The sequence below is a fragment of the Pyrus communis genome, chromosome 5 (assembly GCF_041283825.1).
Source record: "Pyrus communis isolate YQ-2024b chromosome 5, ASM4128382v1, whole genome shotgun sequence".
Classification (NCBI taxonomy): Eukaryota; Viridiplantae; Streptophyta; class Magnoliopsida; order Rosales; family Rosaceae; genus Pyrus; species Pyrus communis.
In genome coordinates, this window is record NC_142569.1 from 2323444 (window position 1) to 2341808 (window position 18365).

At 36.3% G+C, this 18365-nt stretch overlaps 1 protein-coding gene, 2 long non-coding RNA genes and 1 pseudogene across 4 annotated transcripts; 1 reads left to right on the top strand and 3 right to left on the bottom strand.

Annotated features, from left to right (window-relative positions):
- Positions 1 to 509: 509 nt before the first annotated feature.
- On the bottom strand, positions 510 to 1216 carry LOC148696546 (uncharacterized). The gene is made up of 2 exons (XR_015962243.1): positions 898 to 1216; positions 510 to 808 (listed from the first exon to the last, which is right to left on the bottom strand). It is a non-coding gene; the product is annotated as an uncharacterized LOC148696546 (long non-coding RNA).
- A 2573-nt stretch (positions 1217 to 3789) lies between these two features.
- On the bottom strand, positions 3790 to 5158 carry LOC148696547 (uncharacterized). 2 transcript variants are annotated; one of them, XR_015962245.1, is made up of 2 exons: positions 4772 to 5158; positions 3790 to 4621 (listed from the first exon to the last, which is right to left on the bottom strand). It is a non-coding gene; the product is annotated as an uncharacterized LOC148696547 (long non-coding RNA). The 2 variants fall into 2 exon arrangements; XR_015962246.1 differs by having other exon boundaries at positions 3790 to 4678.
- Positions 5159 to 5364: 206 nt separating this feature from the next.
- LOC148696548 (polyphenol oxidase, chloroplastic-like) lies at positions 5365 to 7557 on the top strand (annotated as a pseudogene).
- A 6258-nt stretch (positions 7558 to 13815) lies between these two features.
- Positions 13816 to 16562, bottom strand: LOC137725887 (polyphenol oxidase latent form, chloroplastic-like). The gene is made up of 2 exons (XM_068464722.2): positions 15389 to 16562; positions 13816 to 15166 (listed from the first exon to the last, which is right to left on the bottom strand). The coding sequence occupies exons 1-2, from the start codon at positions 16143 to 16145 to the stop codon at positions 14121 to 14123; spliced, it is 1803 nt and encodes a 600-aa protein (XP_068320823.2). The 5' UTR covers positions 16146 to 16562; the 3' UTR covers positions 13816 to 14120.
- Positions 16563 to 18365: the final 1803 nt, after the last annotated feature.

Consider the following 18365-nt stretch of genomic DNA (forward strand, 5'->3'; position numbering starts at 1 on the left):
CCAAACAGGTACTAATAGTTATCTAAACCTACCACATAATGACTCACACTTTTGCCTAAAATCGGATAAGACTGCCTTAATATGTAAACCTGAGTGGAAGATTTCTGTAAAGTGAACTCACACATTTATCTTTTGTAGATGAAGGAATGAATGGAAGAAGATAACCAACTTCTGCACTACCTGTATGATTTGGTCATGTGATTGATCATGGGTAGTTTAGCTAGATCACAAAACTCAATCCATCGGAGTGACACCGGATTACAGTTTACGCCTCCACTTACACCGTCTGTCACAAGCCGGATGCTTGCATATGAACCTTACATTGTGGGAAGCCAACTGAGTTTTTGGCATCTTTCATTAACTGGAAAATTTAAAATAAATAAAAAATAAAAAATAAAAAACACTGTAATTATCCTGTAATCGTATCTTAATTTCACTGCCATTTCAAATTAAGGGAAAGAAAAAGTTGAAAACCACCTGAGTCAACGAATATCCTGCAATCATACGACATGGAAATGAATTTAAATAATTAAATTAAATTCAACATTTTGGCTTGATTGATATTGGTCGAATACTTCCGATCTTTCTTTCCCCGGGGAAACAAAAGCGACTACAATGAATTCTATTTTATTTATTTTCCTTCATCTTCTAGACAACCAAAACAGAAAACTTCAACAAAAAATGCCAGAAAAGTTGATGAAACAAACTACAATAAGCTATAAACATTAAAAATTAAATGACCAATTTAAAACAAGAATATTACATGCGACTAAACTTTGAAATTCCGAGCAGTCTCCATGCGAGTAAACTGTGACATGCATACAGAAAAGGGAATTAAAATTCAAAATCTAAAATGGATCCCAAAACTGAAAGTTTTTATTTTAGAAAAGAACTTACACTGGAGGACAGCCCACTAAGAGATGATCATCTTTACCTCTAGGGTCGAGGTCCAATTCTGCCAGGCTTGGCCGAAAACTGGCCAAAAAATCCACGGTCACCATTTCTTAGATATGAAATTGAGGAAATCCGGCTATGAATTTGTAGAAACTAACTTGGGGGTTGGAAAGAGGACAGAAAAAGAATTTTGGAGGTATAATTTGACGGTCATTGGTGATCGGGGGACGGCGGTGCCGTTGCGTGCAGAAGAAGGGGGAGAAAGAGGATACGGGCGGGGGAAAGGGAAGGTGGCTGAGGACAAGGAGAGTTTGAGAGAGAGAGAGAGGCGTAAGTAGAGAAAAAGTAAATCTAAAGTATAAAAAAAATAATATTTATTTAAATATATTAAATTAGAGGGCACAAAACGCTTTTATTGTGTGTTTGTAAATTAATAAAATAATATCTATGTCTATGACATTAAAACGACACATGCAAGCTGGACACAAAATTTTGTGTTCAAACTTTAGTAAGCACAAATACACGACACAAACTAATGTGCTTTTTTGGTTAGAGGACACAATTGAGATATTTGGGTGTTCAATGGACCTTATAAAGCACAATTATGTATTTGTGCTCAATGAAAATGAGAAGGGCACAAGTCAATTGTGTTCTTAGCCCATTGTTCTTGTAGTGGAGTACTTGGCCAAGTTCAAGAAAGCTCAAGCCCTCATACGTGCCTTACCCGAAGACGACCCGCGTAGCATGGTTCAACAAGCTAAAGTTCACTGTGCCTACTGCAATAGTGCTTATCCGCAAGTGGGGTTTCCGAACATTGACATCCAAGCCACTTCTCCTGGCTTTTCTTTCCTTTCCACCGCATGTACTTGTATTTCTACGAGAGAATCCTTGGCAAGCTCATTGATCACCCAACTTTCGCTCTCCCGTACTGGAATTGGGACTCTCCTGATGGTATGTTAATAATTTGTCCTACAGCCTACAGAGCTAAAATTTCACAACATAAATATGTTTCTTTAATGGACCGCCTTTTTTTTATTATTTTTTGTTTTTTGACAAACAACATATATAAACATATATCTTTGGACATGATGTAGCTAGCAAATGATTATATAAAATTTAAAGAAAACTAATGAAAATGACTTGAAAATTTTGAGTTTTAACGAAAATGAAAAAATAAAGGGTAAAATAAATAGTACCAGAATTGACTTGTTAATGTAAAAATATGATTTTTCGTTAAAATAAACAGCACTATAAACTTTTCATTAAAGTGCTCTCAAAACTAACTGCATTATATTCAAGTTGTTAGTGTACAATTTATCAATAATATACTTGTCCGTTGTACAGGTTTTCCAATTCCCGACATTTACACAAATACAACTTCCCCACTCTACGACAGCAGTGTGCTGGTGACGTTGGTGCATAGGGTTTCGAACTCGCCTATCACCATTGGTGGGTTTAAGATCGAGTATTCTTCTTCATAAACAAATTAAGTATGGTTAAGTAATTAAATAATTTCATAGTGGAATGGCCTGCTTTCATGCATGCATGCTATGCATGTCCTTGTGTTTAGTTAATGTGATGTGTACCAGTGCATAATTTGGATCAGAAGCCATGCAATTGTTATGCTGGCTTTTCCAAACTTCTTAAACGTACGAGTTTGTGGGATTAATATTCCATTGTTTACTTGTACGTGGAAAAGTATCCGTAATTTTACTTGTTTCATCAATGAAACATATCAATGTGCTTGAATATGTTTATATCTCTATCTTTTGTTGGAGATGGCCATTTGCCTCATTAAAAGTGTATCTCTACCTTAATACTACTTAAATTGGAGCATCAATTAAAAGTATATCTCTACCTTAATAGTATTAGTAATTCACGAAATTTAAGGCTAAATGTTGGTGGCCACTGGCCTCACTTTAAGTAATATGCTCCTTTTTGTGTGTGTGCGCGAATAAGAACTATGCTTCGTGAGCAATAGTGTATGTTCATGTGACCAGTCTATTCATGCAAATTGCAATATATAGGATCAGTACTCAATAGTGAATAGCTATATCGCCCGCCCCCGTTTGAAAAATCAAAGGGATAAAATCTTGGCAGCCACTAGCTAGCTAGTGTAGAAACTAGGCCCACTACATCTTTTTTCCAAACAAAGCTAATGCAGAGTTGAATACTTATACAGTAGAAGGGAAACTCCGAGCAAACTTTGCTGCTAAAAGCACAAATTTCAAACCCATTCAAGCCATCCACACTGTCAATTGTCGATCTTTTGGTCCATGACTTAAATCTCATATATGGATCAGGGGACATACATATACTGATATCTATTTTATGGGATTATTTTATAACATTTTCAATGATCTGAACCGTTTATCTTTTAAATTTTTTTTTCTCAAATATTATGTTTACCAAAAATTATTAAAATCTAAAACCATATGATCGTTGAATCAAATGATACTCATTATAGAGTTTCTTTGCAAAATCGGATTGGTCTGTTTTCTTCACTACAAATGAATATTTTAATGATTTTGAACTTCTCTAATTTTTTTTGCAAAGATGATCATTTATGAATGATGAATTGAAATATAACCTAAGTGGATTATAAAAGCAAGTTCCTCATAACAGTGTTGAATTAACCCTATGAGTTTGTAATTCTTATGAACCGAGTGAAAGAAATGGTGGATTGTAAAGGAAGAAATCGAAAAGAGAGATAGAGAGCTTAGGGCTGGGTTCGGCTTTTTGCCAAAACCAAAATCGAACTGAAATTTCAGTTCGGTTCGGTTCAATTTTTTTCAGTTCGGTTTTGGCCTGGTTCGGTTTTTTATTTATTTATTTATTTTTTCATGTTTCCTTCCATGGCAAAAAAAATCCCTAAGAAAACAAAGCTTGCAGTCATTTTGTAATACATCTTCCAGAGGAGTATAAATAAATTCAAAGTCCCGTTCCAAATTTCCAATAGAATCAAAGACATTGACAATTGAAGTAGGATTAAATCTATATAATCTTCAAATCCATCTAGAAAAATTATAAGACACATTAAACCATTCATAAGCTTCAGAGTTCAGGTTGCTTGGCTGATAGTTGATCCCGGATTAAGCTTTCAAGGGAAGAAGATTGTCTTAATAAACTGCAATGATGCATTAGTTAAACATATTGAAAATCTTAAACCAAATAAGAGGAAATCTTTGGGTTAATAAACTCTATAAGCAACCGAAGTGGATAGAAGGCACACATCAGTTGCATTTGAAACCTTTGACCAAATCCCCCATCTTCACAAACCCACTAATAATCGCATTCCACGACACTGCATTTCTCTGGGGCATCTGATCAAACAGCTTGTTGGCCTCCACCAAATCCCCAACACTAGCATACCCAACAACCATAGTTGTCCAAGAGAAGAAACCACATTCTCTCAGACATTCCATCAAACACCTTGCGAGCGCAAACAATCTCCCTGCATTTCCCGTACAAATCAATCAAACTGGTGCCTACAAACACATCCCCGTCAACTCCACACCTCACCGCCGACTCATGTATTGCCCTTCCTTCCCAGACCCTCCCCTCACTTGCACACGCCTTAAAAGAAAGACGGGTACGTATACCTATCTGGAAGGCCCTCCTCCCTCTTCATCCGAACAAACAGATAATTAGAGCCAAATCATGTAGTTAGATCCATGCATTGAACCTTCATCGATCAAAACCACATATGTTTTCCACTCACATACATCTACCTCAAAGATCCAAACAAACACATAGAGCAAACATTCAAACCAAACATCTAAAACTGTATAAAATAATGGAAAATAAAATCTGTAAATAAAGCAGAACCAATTTGAACAGAAAATCAAACACAAAGAAGTGAGAGTGTGAGACTAACCTTTTGCTGTCGAGACTTGAAACGGCGAGATGATAGACTGACGGTGAGGTGTGAGAGATTGAGAGTGAGAAGGGTCGCCGCTGGGAATGAGAGACAGAGAGTTTGAGAGAGTGATTGAAGACCGAGAAAGAGAAAGGAGGTTTAGGGCTCAGGTTGCTGCGCGAGATGTGAGAGACTAATTGACTGAGAGTGAGACGGGTCGGAGGTCGCTGGGAAGGAAGAAGACGAAGACTGATTGTGTTGAGAGAGGGTGCACGGAGCGGTGGAGGCTGGGAATGAGATGAGAGGATCCAGACACAGACAGAGGGATCAGGGATGAGGGAATGAGGGATCGATGTTTAGCTTTAGGGTTTCAAACTGAAGTCACTGAACGTCGTCGATACAAACTTTCAGGACGACACCCCATTTCTATTACCAAATATAAAACGATGTCGTTTTTTACAACATTTCGGTTCGGTTCTAATTTTTTTTTCAATTCAATTTTTTTTGTTCGGTTTAATTTTTTTGGTTTCAGTTCGGTTTGATTTTCGGTTTTTTGAACCTTACAGAAAATCACCAAAGTCTCTAATTAACCAATCGAGGGAATACAACAGTACATGTACTAGTACATAAATAACTACCTATGCTTATGTGGCAATCCTACCCAACCTTCTCACTCCAGCTCATTACAACATAGAAAGATTATCTAACATCAACCAATCTTATAATGACATCTGTAATTTCAGTAATTTTGGTTATGTGCATCATGCGTACAAAAGTATAACCTAAATACATTATAAAAGCAAATTCCAATTCAACTATACAGAGATAAGTAACCATGGCTTCTATGTCACCACCACCACAAATATCATCCCCACAACTTCTCTCTCTCCTTTCTCCCAAAAGAATCACCACGTTCCCTTATTTGGAAACCTTAGGCATTCGAATTTACGTGATGTCTCATGCAAAGCCTCAAACAATAGTAGTGACCAAAACAAAAACCCTTCCACTAGCTCCAACAATCACGACCATGAAAACCCTTCTCCAGTAAACCTAGACAGAAGAAATGTACTTATAGGCCTCGGAGGCCTATACGGCGGAGTGGCTGGTCTTTGCAGCGACCCCTTTGCTCTCGCAAAGCCAGTGTCCCCGCCAGACATAGCCAAATGTGCAGCTGCGGATTTACCAAGTGGAGCACTCCCAACCAACTGCTGCCCGCCAACCTCCCAAAAAATCGTAGACTTGAAATTCCCCTCCCCCACTAAACTCCGTGTCAGGCCAGCGGCTCACGTGGTGGATCAAGCCTACATCGAAAAGTACTCGAAAGCCATCGCGCTCATGAAAGCCCTCCTGGACGATGACCCACATAGCTTCTCCCAGCAAGCCGATGTGCACTGCGCCTATTGCAATGGCGCGTACGACCAGGTCGGCTTCCCCAACCTCGAGCTCCAAGTCCATCAATGCTGGCTTTTCTTCCCCTTCCACCGTTACTACCTATACTTCTACGAAAGAATCTTAGCCAAACTCATCGACGATCTGATGTTCGCGTTACCGTTTTGGAACTGGGACGCGCCAGCTGGCATGCAACTCCCTGCCTTGTACGCCAACCCCGACTCTCCCCTATACGACGAGCTCCGCGCTTCAAGCCATCAGCCGCCGACTCTCATCGATCTGGACTTCAACGGTACGGATGAAACAATGTCCAACGACGTTTAAATCGACGCCAACCTCAAAATCATGTATAGGCAGATGGTTTCCAACTCCAAGAAACCGCTGTTGTTCTTTGGTTCGCCTTTGAGAGCTGGCACTGAACCAGATCCAGGGTCCGGTTCAATCGAAGGTACCCCACATGGTCCAGTTCATAGGTGGACCGGAGATAACACGCAACCTAATTTTGAAGACATGGGGAATTTTTACTCCGCTGCTAGGGATCCTATATTTTTTTCGCACCATTCGAATGTGGAATGTTTGGAAAAATATAGGGAACAAAAATAAAGATATTAGCGACAAGGATTGGTTGGATACGGGGTTTTTGTTTTATGACGAGAATGCTGAACTTGTTAGGGTTACGGTGAGGGACTCTCTTGATAATAAAAAGCTTGGGTATACGTATGAAGATGTTGAGATTCCATGGCTCAAGTCTAAACCGATGCCACGTCGGACAAAGCTTGCGAAAATGGCAAAGGCAGCTGGAGTGGCCAAGGCCGCTGAGACGACGTCATTAGGGAACGTACGTAGTGGCGGGTAAAGATTTTCCGATAAATTTGGAGACGAAGATAAGTACGGTCGTGCCGAGGCTGAAGCAGAAGAAGAGGAGCAAGAAGGAGAAGGAGGATGAGGAGGAGATACTGGTGATTGAGGGGATTGAGCTTGAGAAAGATGTGGCTGTGAAGTTTGATGTGAATGTGAATGATGTGGACGAGGATGATGATGTGGCACCGAGTGGACCCAACAAGAATGTGCCACATAAACAGAAGGAAAAGAAGAAGAGCAAGAGTTGCTTGAGATTGGGGTTAACGGACTTATGGGAGGATTTGGGTGCTGAAGATGATGAGAGTGTGGTGGTGACTTTGGTGCCCAGGTATGGAGCTCAGGCTGTTAAGATTGGTAGCATCAAAATTGAGTTTCTTGCTTGAGAATAATGTGCTTCACTTTTCAGTTCTAAATAATGCGATCATATTTTTCCCTCAATCTATATTTTGAAATTATACCAAATTAAATTTGTAATGTTGCTAGCCATGCAAATAATCTTTCACTGTAATTTGAGTATACTCTCTCGAAAGAAACATTACCATAAAAAGGAAATATTACAATGGGTCAGCAGGTTCCACTTTCAATTTTCTTTCAAGAGATTCTGTATGTGTTTGTTCTTAGAGGATATATGTTCTGCATCTAGCTATAATTTTGACAGATTGGCCACTCGTATAAATATCTACAAAGTACTGACTGACTGCAATATGCATCTTTAATTTTCTTCTCATCCTTTTGAGAGGAACTAACAGACAGAACAAAAAACAAATAAGGGAACAGTGTGTAGGTTCTGCTTACAAACGCGGCATAACCAAATGGGAAGAAGCCAAATTAGGAAGAAGAAAACGAAGATAAATAAACAAGGAGATGTGAAAGTAGCCAAAAAGACAAAAATGTTTACCAAGCTGACAATGAAACTTATTCGTTTGAAACTTTTTCGTTTCCTTATTCTTTTTAGAATGTGGTCATATTTTTAACCATCAATGGAATAATATCATGTGTCCCAACGAAAATTGGATTCAATGGAGTAGATAGTTAAAATTTTAAGATCCACAGGGCTTATGCATTTTGGGCCAAGTGAGTTCCATGCACTACGTGCCGACGTTTCACAGGCCTTATGAACGATAGATTTTTCAATGTAATTGGTACACGGGATGGTACATCACGTGTTATTATACAAATGATGAGATATATGTGCTAACAAGTTAATAACTTAAAAATTAAAATTTTTCACCACTTCTATTAAAATACGTGGTGTACCATTTATGTTCTCGTCACAATTAAAAAAATTTCCTTACGAACATACAACACTGAAAAGCATAGAGATACAACCAAATACCACGTACTAAAAGAATAAAGAGAAAATTGGCTTTTCACAGGACTTATGTACATACAACACTGAAAAGCATAGAGATGCAACCAAATCCCACGTACTAAAAGAATAGAGAGAAAATTGAGATTAAATATTAAATGGAATTTTTTTTCTAGTTTGAATACTAAATTTTAAATTAGATTTTGATACTAATTGAAATGTCAAAGTAAATTTGAACAAGCAAAACTACGGATAAAAAGTGAATTTGGAATGAAAGTTGTGACAAAATCTAAATACTGGTGACCCAAAAACTAAGGTGGAATTTGGTATTCCTGTAATTTCTTATATAATAAATTGCTTTGGATATACATTGTTGTTATATATATATTTTTTTTTTATAATACTTGCATTCTTCGTGAGATAATATATCTCTACTTTATAATTTTCATAATTACGATCATTCAATTTCATAATCTTTATTTGAAGATCATTTTTAGAAAAAAATTATTTGAATACAAATTATTCAAATGTATCAAATAAATGAACAGCTTATCATGAAGATATTACTTGGTACTCACAATGTCGATTGGTTCCATACATTTGGACACACATACAATCTCTTATTCTAATAATTTTGTAAAGATGATCATCACATGAAAATTAAGAAATTGAACGATTCTAATTATATATTTTTTACAGTATAGAATACAACTAGAACATAGTACTAAGTTAGACTTAATTAGCTTAATTAAAAATTAAAAAATACATAATTAAATGTAAAGTTTAACCATGATTACTGTTCAGACATGTGGCACGACTTTGTATGAGATAACACTACACCATGGTTAGATGAGGTGAGAAAAACAAACTTAATTGTATTTTGTTTGCCAGATATTGATGGTAGTGTGATGAGTCAATTTTGGAAGAATTTTGATACTTGGAATTGTATTTTTAATATAGGACTTTCGAATTTCTCTAGGACAAAACGTGATCAAATGGATGAAGTTTGGAGTAATTCTAATTGGAGGATGTTTGTGAGTCGCTTAGCTTTATCGTGTCAGAATATCAAATTTTTCTACCAAGCGGTTATTTTCTGGTGATAGAATAAAGGAGTAGTGTGCGGTGGTGGAAAAATGACATTTTGGGCTTGATTGTGAGTTTTGAAGCCCAATATGACTTATTTTGGATTCGGCCCCCTTTTGGAAATATGTTCAGAATATTCCAATCTTTAAAACGAGTTGTCACGGGCTAGATTTAGAAGAGATTTAAGGCTAAAACATGGTTGGATAGTTTCTTTGCAAATTCTCCTAACTTCATTAGTATTTTACTCTCTAGTATATTTTATTATTATTTGGTTTCCTAGTTGGATCCAAAGAATTTTATTTAGGAGATTATTGGATAACTAAGAGAGAGCGATATAAGGTCTTTGCCAGCCTAGTCTTTCTCTCCTACTTCTTTTATGCGACTTTGGAGATAGGAAATTGGCTAGGGTTCTTGAAGAATTTCAGACTTTTACTTTAAGGTGTTTTCAATCTTTTTCTTCATAATAACATTTCCTTGGTTTTAATTATGAATATGTGTAACTAATCTGTTTTGCTAGGGTGAAGCCTTGAGCTTTAGCATGAATATGTGGACTTTAGTTGATTGTTTATGATATTATGCATGTGTACTTTGAATTATTAATCACTGTGTTTAAACTGTCTCTATGTCCTAATGTTTGATCACCATTAGGATGTTTAGGTAAGCATTTGGATGCAATTCGATGGGAATATCACCAGAGGATTGGGTATTGCTTCTTGTGGTTAATAATTGTAATTTCACTTAAGGCAAATATCACGCTCTTAGGAGTTGCATGGTTTTTCGAAGGGTTTCATAAAACTTAATGAGCCTTGCATGTTCACATTTGATCTTAATATCATAGACAGATTGCATGTTAGATATACGTTCTTACTTGAATATCATGAGGAGAATATGTATTAGGAAAACCTAACCTTCAAAGTTGCATGTGTAATTGATAAACAATGGGTAAAGTTACATAGGATTGCTAGGGTGATGGTGAAACCCTAGTGCTTTTATAAATTGATTTTTAAAAACCCTTTTCTTTTATCTTTATAATTTTGGCCGAATTTATTATTTGATTTTTAATTAAAATTCGTATTTAATATTATCCACATTTTGAATCACCTTTCTCAATTTCCATTTGCAAGTAATTAATTAGGAATTGGTTTTACATAAATTATTTAAGTAGTTGTTGTGAAGAACGACCTTACATGAACATATATACTACAATAATAATTTTGTACTCTTGCAAATATTTTAAAGTGTTTTTATTCCTATCCTACTTTTACATGTGGTAAAAAAACTCTAACATAGTGCATCCCCCTGTCCAGATTATTCAGGACCAGCTGGTCGTTGTTTTTCCATGTTGGAAATTACCTATTTGTGATTCAACAATTTAACAATATTTCCTGCATTCCTAAAAAAAATGAGGAGTACGTACTGCATTCACTGCAGAAGTTTGCAGTACCACCGTGTCTTCAAAGTGTACTAAATGTACTTCAACGGGGTAATATTGGCATTGTACCGAATAAATCCGACTATTTAAACCCTGATCAGCTTAATTTGCGTACACACATCGCCCTTTATTCAATGTATCATCTCTCTCCTCCTCTTCATGGTTATTGGCCTCCTCAATCTTCTGCTAGTTCTGCTCTGTGGTGCTATTTCGAATTGATTCGCTGTCTCCTTATGAACACATGATGAAGTATTTCCTCGATATATATAGCTAATTAGTATTTCTCAGTAATATTATGTAGGAATGCTGTAATTATTAAGAAAAGCTAGCTAGGATGGAAATAGAACTGGCTAGCCTACCTCAAATTGCATTTCATATGGGAAATGATTTCTTTTTCTTTCCATGTTTGTTTGTGGCGTTTGGATCAAATTATAAAACAAATGAGAACTAATTAATTAAGGATCAATGTTAAATAGGGATGCACAAGGGAAAAATTAGCGTACAGAAATCATTTGCCAACGTTACAGGTATGCATGTTCTATTCCGTATGTAGTTCCAAGAGAAAATCTTAATAGTGATGCAGTATCATGCTAAATTGCTGAGCTTATGTCCTCGAGGAAGCTCAACTGCTCAAGGAAGTAATTTGTCAATCTTACAGTTTATGTTTGGAACTGTAAGTTTGATAAATTGGCTTAACTGACTGGTGTATTTCTCTTCAATCCAAGCTTCCGGGCCCTGAGTAGCATATAATACGGTTCGTGGTGATCAGGATTCAGCATATATATAATACAAGCATACATATGGAAAATTTACTCTACACGTACAGGTACACAGTTCATTTATTTTTGTGAAAATATGACTTTAGCCCTTCAAACTCAATTTTCTTTATATAAAACCCTACATAAATTTTTTACTCAAAGAAAACCCAATGACTAGGATCCACATAAGCAAATTCATTAACTTCATATTAATTCACACATTTTACATTTTTCACATGCCTAAAATACCCCTATTACATACTTGATGTAGACAATTAATTGTAAGGAAATAGTAAATGATTTTGCAACAAGAAAAAAAAAAGACATTAATGTTAAAAATTTATTGCATATTAATTTTTTAGAAAGGTATTGAATTTTTTCACCCTACTCTTGCATACTTTTGAATTTATCCTTTTTTTATTAATATATTAGAACATTGTATTTCATTATCTACATGCACATTAATTTACCTACGAACAATTATACCATGGGTGTAATTCGATGTATATTAAGAAGAAATGTAGTTCGATGTATATTAAAAAGAAGAAATAATTTACCTATATTAAGAAGAAATGTAGTTCGATGTATAGTATTAAAAATACTATGTTACACCCCTGTTTATACAACAATAAAACATGCCTAACATATCTAACAATACATGAAAAATAATTTACCTACAGGTTAGAGAAATGTTATTTGGTTGGGTGTAGTATAAATTTTTTTAATAATTGGAAAAATTAAATATAGCTAGGTGTAGTGTAATTTTTTGTATATATAATTAGAACAAATTAATTTACCTACAAGTTAGAGGAATGTTATTTGATTCAAAATATATAATATAGGTGTAGTATTTTTTTTTTAAAATAATTGGAACAAACTAATTTACCTACCATTTAATATGGATAAAATTGCTACAAAATATATCACGAAAAAAAAAACTACTTTTCTAGTTTGACATAGATACGGTTAATGCAAACACTTTTTTCATTTTATTTCACTTTTTCTACTACTTTTCATTTGGCATAAATTTAGGAATTTAGAAAAGGGACCATAAAGTATGAGTGGCATGAGTGTAAATAAATTGTATTAATAGGTCAATAGTGTTCCTATATGTTTGCAAATTTTAAATTTGGGCTTAAACTGAATCTTTAAAGATAGATGGGTTTTTATCTAGAAATAATGAATTGTAAGGACCAAAATCTAAAGCACCCTTTATTTTTTGATAATATTGTAACATCCCTAGATACATATATGTTGTTAAAAGAAATTTTCACTCAAGCATATCAGCAAATATGTGAAGGGTACCTAGTTAAGATCAAATTCTACTCCAAGTGAAATAGGAAATATGCATTAATTTATAGTGATGTGCATAGGCTTTTATGGTACCAACAACCAAGATAAGAGACTAGGAGCAAAGAAATAAAAAATTGAAGCATATTGCTTCAATTATTTGCTTTAGTAATGGCCTTTTATCCCTTTCCCAACCTCTCATTTTACCAAACCAGCAATCCATAAATTAAAGGTGCAGCACCTTATTTGGGATAAACTGTGAACTCTTCATTGTGGCATAGCGGATTAGGTCAACCCTCAATCATCCTATACTTCGTCAACAATATTGCTTTGAAGAGTTTACAGGGCACCCTTGTTTCAAACTCATTGCCCCAATCTCATGCTTGGCTGCTGCAATTAACGATCGAAGGATGTTCGGTATAATTAAGAGTTGAGATTGTAAGTGGATTCAATAGTTGGGATTGTTATTTGTACGTGTAAGTGACTGAGGGGTTCAGTTAGGCTGAGTTGGTAGAGAGAGTTGAGATTGTTATGAATGTTAATGTAATTATTAATCTGCAAAATACAAACTTGATCTTCTTCTCTCTGTAAGCAGTTCAATCTTGTTAATGAAAATTCAGGTTTATTGATCCTCACTATATATCTCTTAATACCAGCTAATGTAAACTTATTCAACAATGTTATTTTTTACCATATATTTGTATCATTTCTCTAATAGCGATGAGACTCACATGTGTTGGTGAGCTCTACTTCTATTAGAGAGATGGTACAAATATGTAGTAAGTGTAGCATTGCTCAAACTTATTATCACTAAGCATGACTAGTTTAGTAAACTACAAATAGTACACTGTGACTTTTTTTGGTAGTACAAAAAAATATTCAGTTAAAGGAATTAAACTTTAAACAAGAGTAACGATATGAGAGAAAGAGTCAAGAGATATAAACATAATCAAACACATTGACCTTAAATTTTTTTGATAAACCAAATACAATTACGTACGAATTTCCACATGCAAGTAAGGACAGTGGAATATTAATTCAACAACATCGTACGAAATGTTTGGAAAAGCCAGGAAATACAATTGCATGGCTTCTGATCCAAATCACTGGTACACATCACATTAAATAATACTAGGACAACGCATGCATGCATGCATGAACGCAGGCCATTAATTCTGGAAACACATTAACATACCGACATTTATTTAATTAATTAATCAGGTGCCGGGATACTTAATTAGACGATCAAGAAGAATACTCGATCTTAAACCCACCAACGGTGATAGGCGAGTTGGAAACCCTAGGCACCAACGTCACCAGCACACAGCTATCTTCCTCCACACCCAAATCCTCCAATAAGTCCGTGATCCCCAGTTTCAGATTCGTCTTCGTCTTCGTACCAGTCTTCTGTTTATGCGGCACGTGCACAAAACTCCCGGCAAATTCTGACTTGTCCTTTCGACTCAGCGACTCAGCATCGTCATTAATAAACACATCGAACTTCACCGCCTCGTTGCTTTCAAACTCGATATCCTTGATGATCAGCACCTCCTCCTCGTTGCTCTTCTCCTTCTTGGTCCTCTTCCTCGGCTTTGGCCTCGCTACCTCCACTGTCGTCTTCGAGTCAAACGTTGCAGGGAACTTGGTTGTCAGCTGAGTAGCCGACACCTTGGCTTTGGTTTTGTTCCTCGGCTTACGAGCGGTTGGCTTCGAGAACAGCCATGGAACACTAACAGGCTCGTAAGTATAGCGAAGATCTTTCGCAGGATGGATGCTGTCCCGAACCTTACAGCTCACAAGCTCGGCGTTTTCGTCGTAGAACAGAAACTCAGCATCGAGCCAATCGGTGTCGGTAGGGTCCTTGCGCTTGCCTCCGAGGGTTTTCCAAATGTTCCACATGCGGTCCACGTTGCAATGGTGGGCGTAAAATAGGGGATCCCGACCGGAGGAGTAGAAATTGCCCATGTCCTCCTTGTTGGGCTGGTCCGGGTCGCCGCACCAGAGATGGATGTTATTGTGGGGATTGTTCTCAATGGTGCCTGCGTATTTCCCTGTCGTTGTGTCTCCTGCCCTGTATTCGTGGCCGAAAAATAGATCCGGAGTTTTGGCACCGGAAACCATTTGCCGGTACATGATGGCTAGATTCTCATCTATTCTTGTCTGCTCGTCCACGTCATCATCGGTTCCACCGTAGCTGAGGTCCACCAGCACAGGGGGCTGGTGTCCGGCGTTACGGTACTGATCGTAAAGTGGGGAGGTGGTGTCAGTATAAATGTCGGGAATTGGAAAGCCTGCACATCGGTCAAGTATATTGTGAGAAATTGTACATCAGCAAGTATTTTGAATATAATGCATTTTAATTTTATCTAATAATTTGCTACATTATGTTCACCAATATATATGTTTATGTTGTTTGTTATAAAGAAACATATGTTGTAAAAAATTTATCTCTGCACCGAACATTAATAAAGTAACAACATTACTATTTTAAGTTCATGACAACATAAACATACCATCGGGAGAGTCCCAATTCCAGTATGGGAGAGCAAAAGTTGGGTCATCAATGAGCTTGCCAAGGATTCTCTCGTAGAAATACAAGTACATGCGGTGGAAGGGAAAGAAAAGCCAGGAGAAATGGACTTGGATGTCAATGTCCGGAAACCCTACTTGTGGATAGGCACCATTGCAGTAAGCACAGTGAACGTTGGCTTGTTGAACCATACTACGCGGGTCGTCTTCGGGTAAGGCACGCATGAGGGCTTGAGCTTTCTTGAACTTGGCCAAGTACTCGTCCGTGACCAGATGGGCGGCAGGCCTCGTCCGCAGTGGGATAGACCGGTCCGGAGTGAAGGCTTTGATCTTTGTGGAGACCGGTGGACAGCATGCCACAGTTTCACCTCCGGTGGTGATTTCGGCCAGTGTGCACTTGGTTAGGTCAGGTGGGGCCAGCGGGGCGGCGAAGGCCAATGGTTTCTGGGCAAGGGTGGTGGCGCCATAGAGGCCGCCGAGGCCAAGTAGGACGTTTCTCCTGTCCAACTTTCCCAACAAATTAGATGATTGCTCTGGTTGGTTCTGTTTCTCATTATTATTAGGGTTTGTGGCTTTGCACGAGATTGATGATCTACGGGAAATGTACTGCTTGCTTTTTCCAGAGAAGGAAAGTTGGGATTTGTTTGGGAGGAACGCGGAGTAGGAATTGGTGGAGATAATCAGAGAAGAGTAAGTGCCCATGGTGGTGGTAGAACCAGTGGGAGAGGGTGCAGTAGCCATGGCTTTGCTGGTGTGCAGCGCTTAACTGTTAGCTCCTGTTTTATAACGGGTAACTGTGGGTCCAAAGTCTGCAAAATTAGATTATTTTTATATTTATTATTTTTTTAAAAGGAGTCATGGTTGGGATCAGATTTTTGGATTCTGTATCGTATCATCTCCTCCTTAAAATTAATAGAGCTTACATCTATTATACCATCTCCAAAGTGAGCATAATTTTTCTTTAAATTGAAGTGACAAGGTACTTAATTAAATAAAGACATCAAATTAAGAAGAGTAATGTAGTCCAAATATTTTCATGATCAATTCATCCAACTCATTACATAAAAAATTATCCTCAAGAAATAAAAAAATTCTAATACAAATGTCATATAGATCTGAAGGTAGACTAAAGTTTATGTATATAAAGCTTTTTCGAACAGACACGCATTTGTCACCACGACTTCTTTTATAAACAGCAAGTTGAAGAAACTCATGATATTTTATTAATATTTTTTATGCAAGGGATGTTCTTATCTACACTAAGGATTTCAACCGTAATTTGAGTAAGTGTTATACTTATATATATGAATCATGCAATCTCAGTTTGATACCTATAATACTAGTATTACATTAGTGTGAGTTTAATATGTTGGTATAACACTCATGAATATAGTATATTAAACTGAGTTTTGATATATTGGGCTCATGAGTTTAATATATTTGTATCACACTGATTTTTTAGCTCATTGTATGAGTATAATTCTTATATGAGTTCGATATATTAGTTTCACACTCACTTTTTTCCAACCTAGTGTAAAAAGCCTAATAAGACATGTGAAAGTTTTAACATAGAATGAAGTTGGTTGAAAGAAAAACCTAACCACCATGTCAATCCAATTACACAAACAAATATATTCAAGGAAAACTTGATATTAGTCCATTTTGGTTAGCCACAATTAGGGTCTAGTCCAATTACATTTTAATATTGAATTAGGTTCGATGACTGTGATTTCACGTCACATCCAAGCATTCTTCCTTGGCGATAGCAAAGTGGTACCAGTGTGGCATTCCTAATATTAATCGTTTAATGAAATTATGACCCAATAATATTCATTTCTATTGGACCAATTCATACAATTATCTATTTTCATCAGCTAGGTCTATGACAGCACTGCGACTACATGCATGCATGCATATGAATTATCATTATTTCTATGTGTGAATAGCATTACTATTAACAAAGGATCTTGTTTGTATAATTACTTGCATGTAAAGAACCATTTCAACATTCATCCGTAGATGGTGACGTGGTATTATCTAACTATACACATGTTATAATCTAAACCGTATGTTTGCTTTATGATCATTTGAAATCCCTCACTAACAATAAGAAGTTTTTTTTTTTTTTTTTTTCCTCTTGATTGTTAATTATAAATGCCAAAGAATTCCTTGTATTTTTTATTTTTCTTCCAAGCAAGTTGATCACTTGCTATGTTCAATATGTAATGTTTATGGGTTACCCCAAAGTCCTTTGGATGCGCCAATGTTTGTCATAAAAGACATGTTTTCTATTTCCCTATTCTTTGCGCAATTATGTTTACCGTATTAAAACATCTCACCGTTACTGTTGTTTCAAAAAAAGTAACAAATTAATATGGCAACTTGATTGAAACAGAACAAGGAAAATTTATACACGATTTTGGTGAGGTCAATAGGACTATAAGTCGGCTCAAAATAGTTCGAGCTCATAAAGAGTCTTGTTTGTGTTTTGCTCGTTGAAGCTCGGCTCGTAAAAGAATCAAGCCAAGTTAGTTCAACTCGATTAAGAAACAAGCCAAGTTTGAACAATAGCATGTTTAATTTGGCTCGAAAAGTTCGTGAACAACTCAATTTTTTTTACGAAACAGCTCGAAGTAAGCTTGAACTCGGCTTGATCATTTAACTAATATATAACTCTTGTCCAATACATATTTGAAGGCCCAAATCCAATTAATTCAATTAACAAAACAAAAATAAAAACTAAAAAGGATATTTTATACCCTAGAAAAGGATTAGTTAATGGGCTTTTCTATCAATAAAAATAGTAAAATAAGAGTTCAGAAAATAGAAATGAGTACGTTTATCAATGCTTAGCCAATAATTTAAACCTCAATTTTCATGTTATTTAGCTTATAAAATCTTATCTATAAATTTAATCTCACTAGCAACCATAATGCATACTGTCAAAGTTTTATTTGCCGA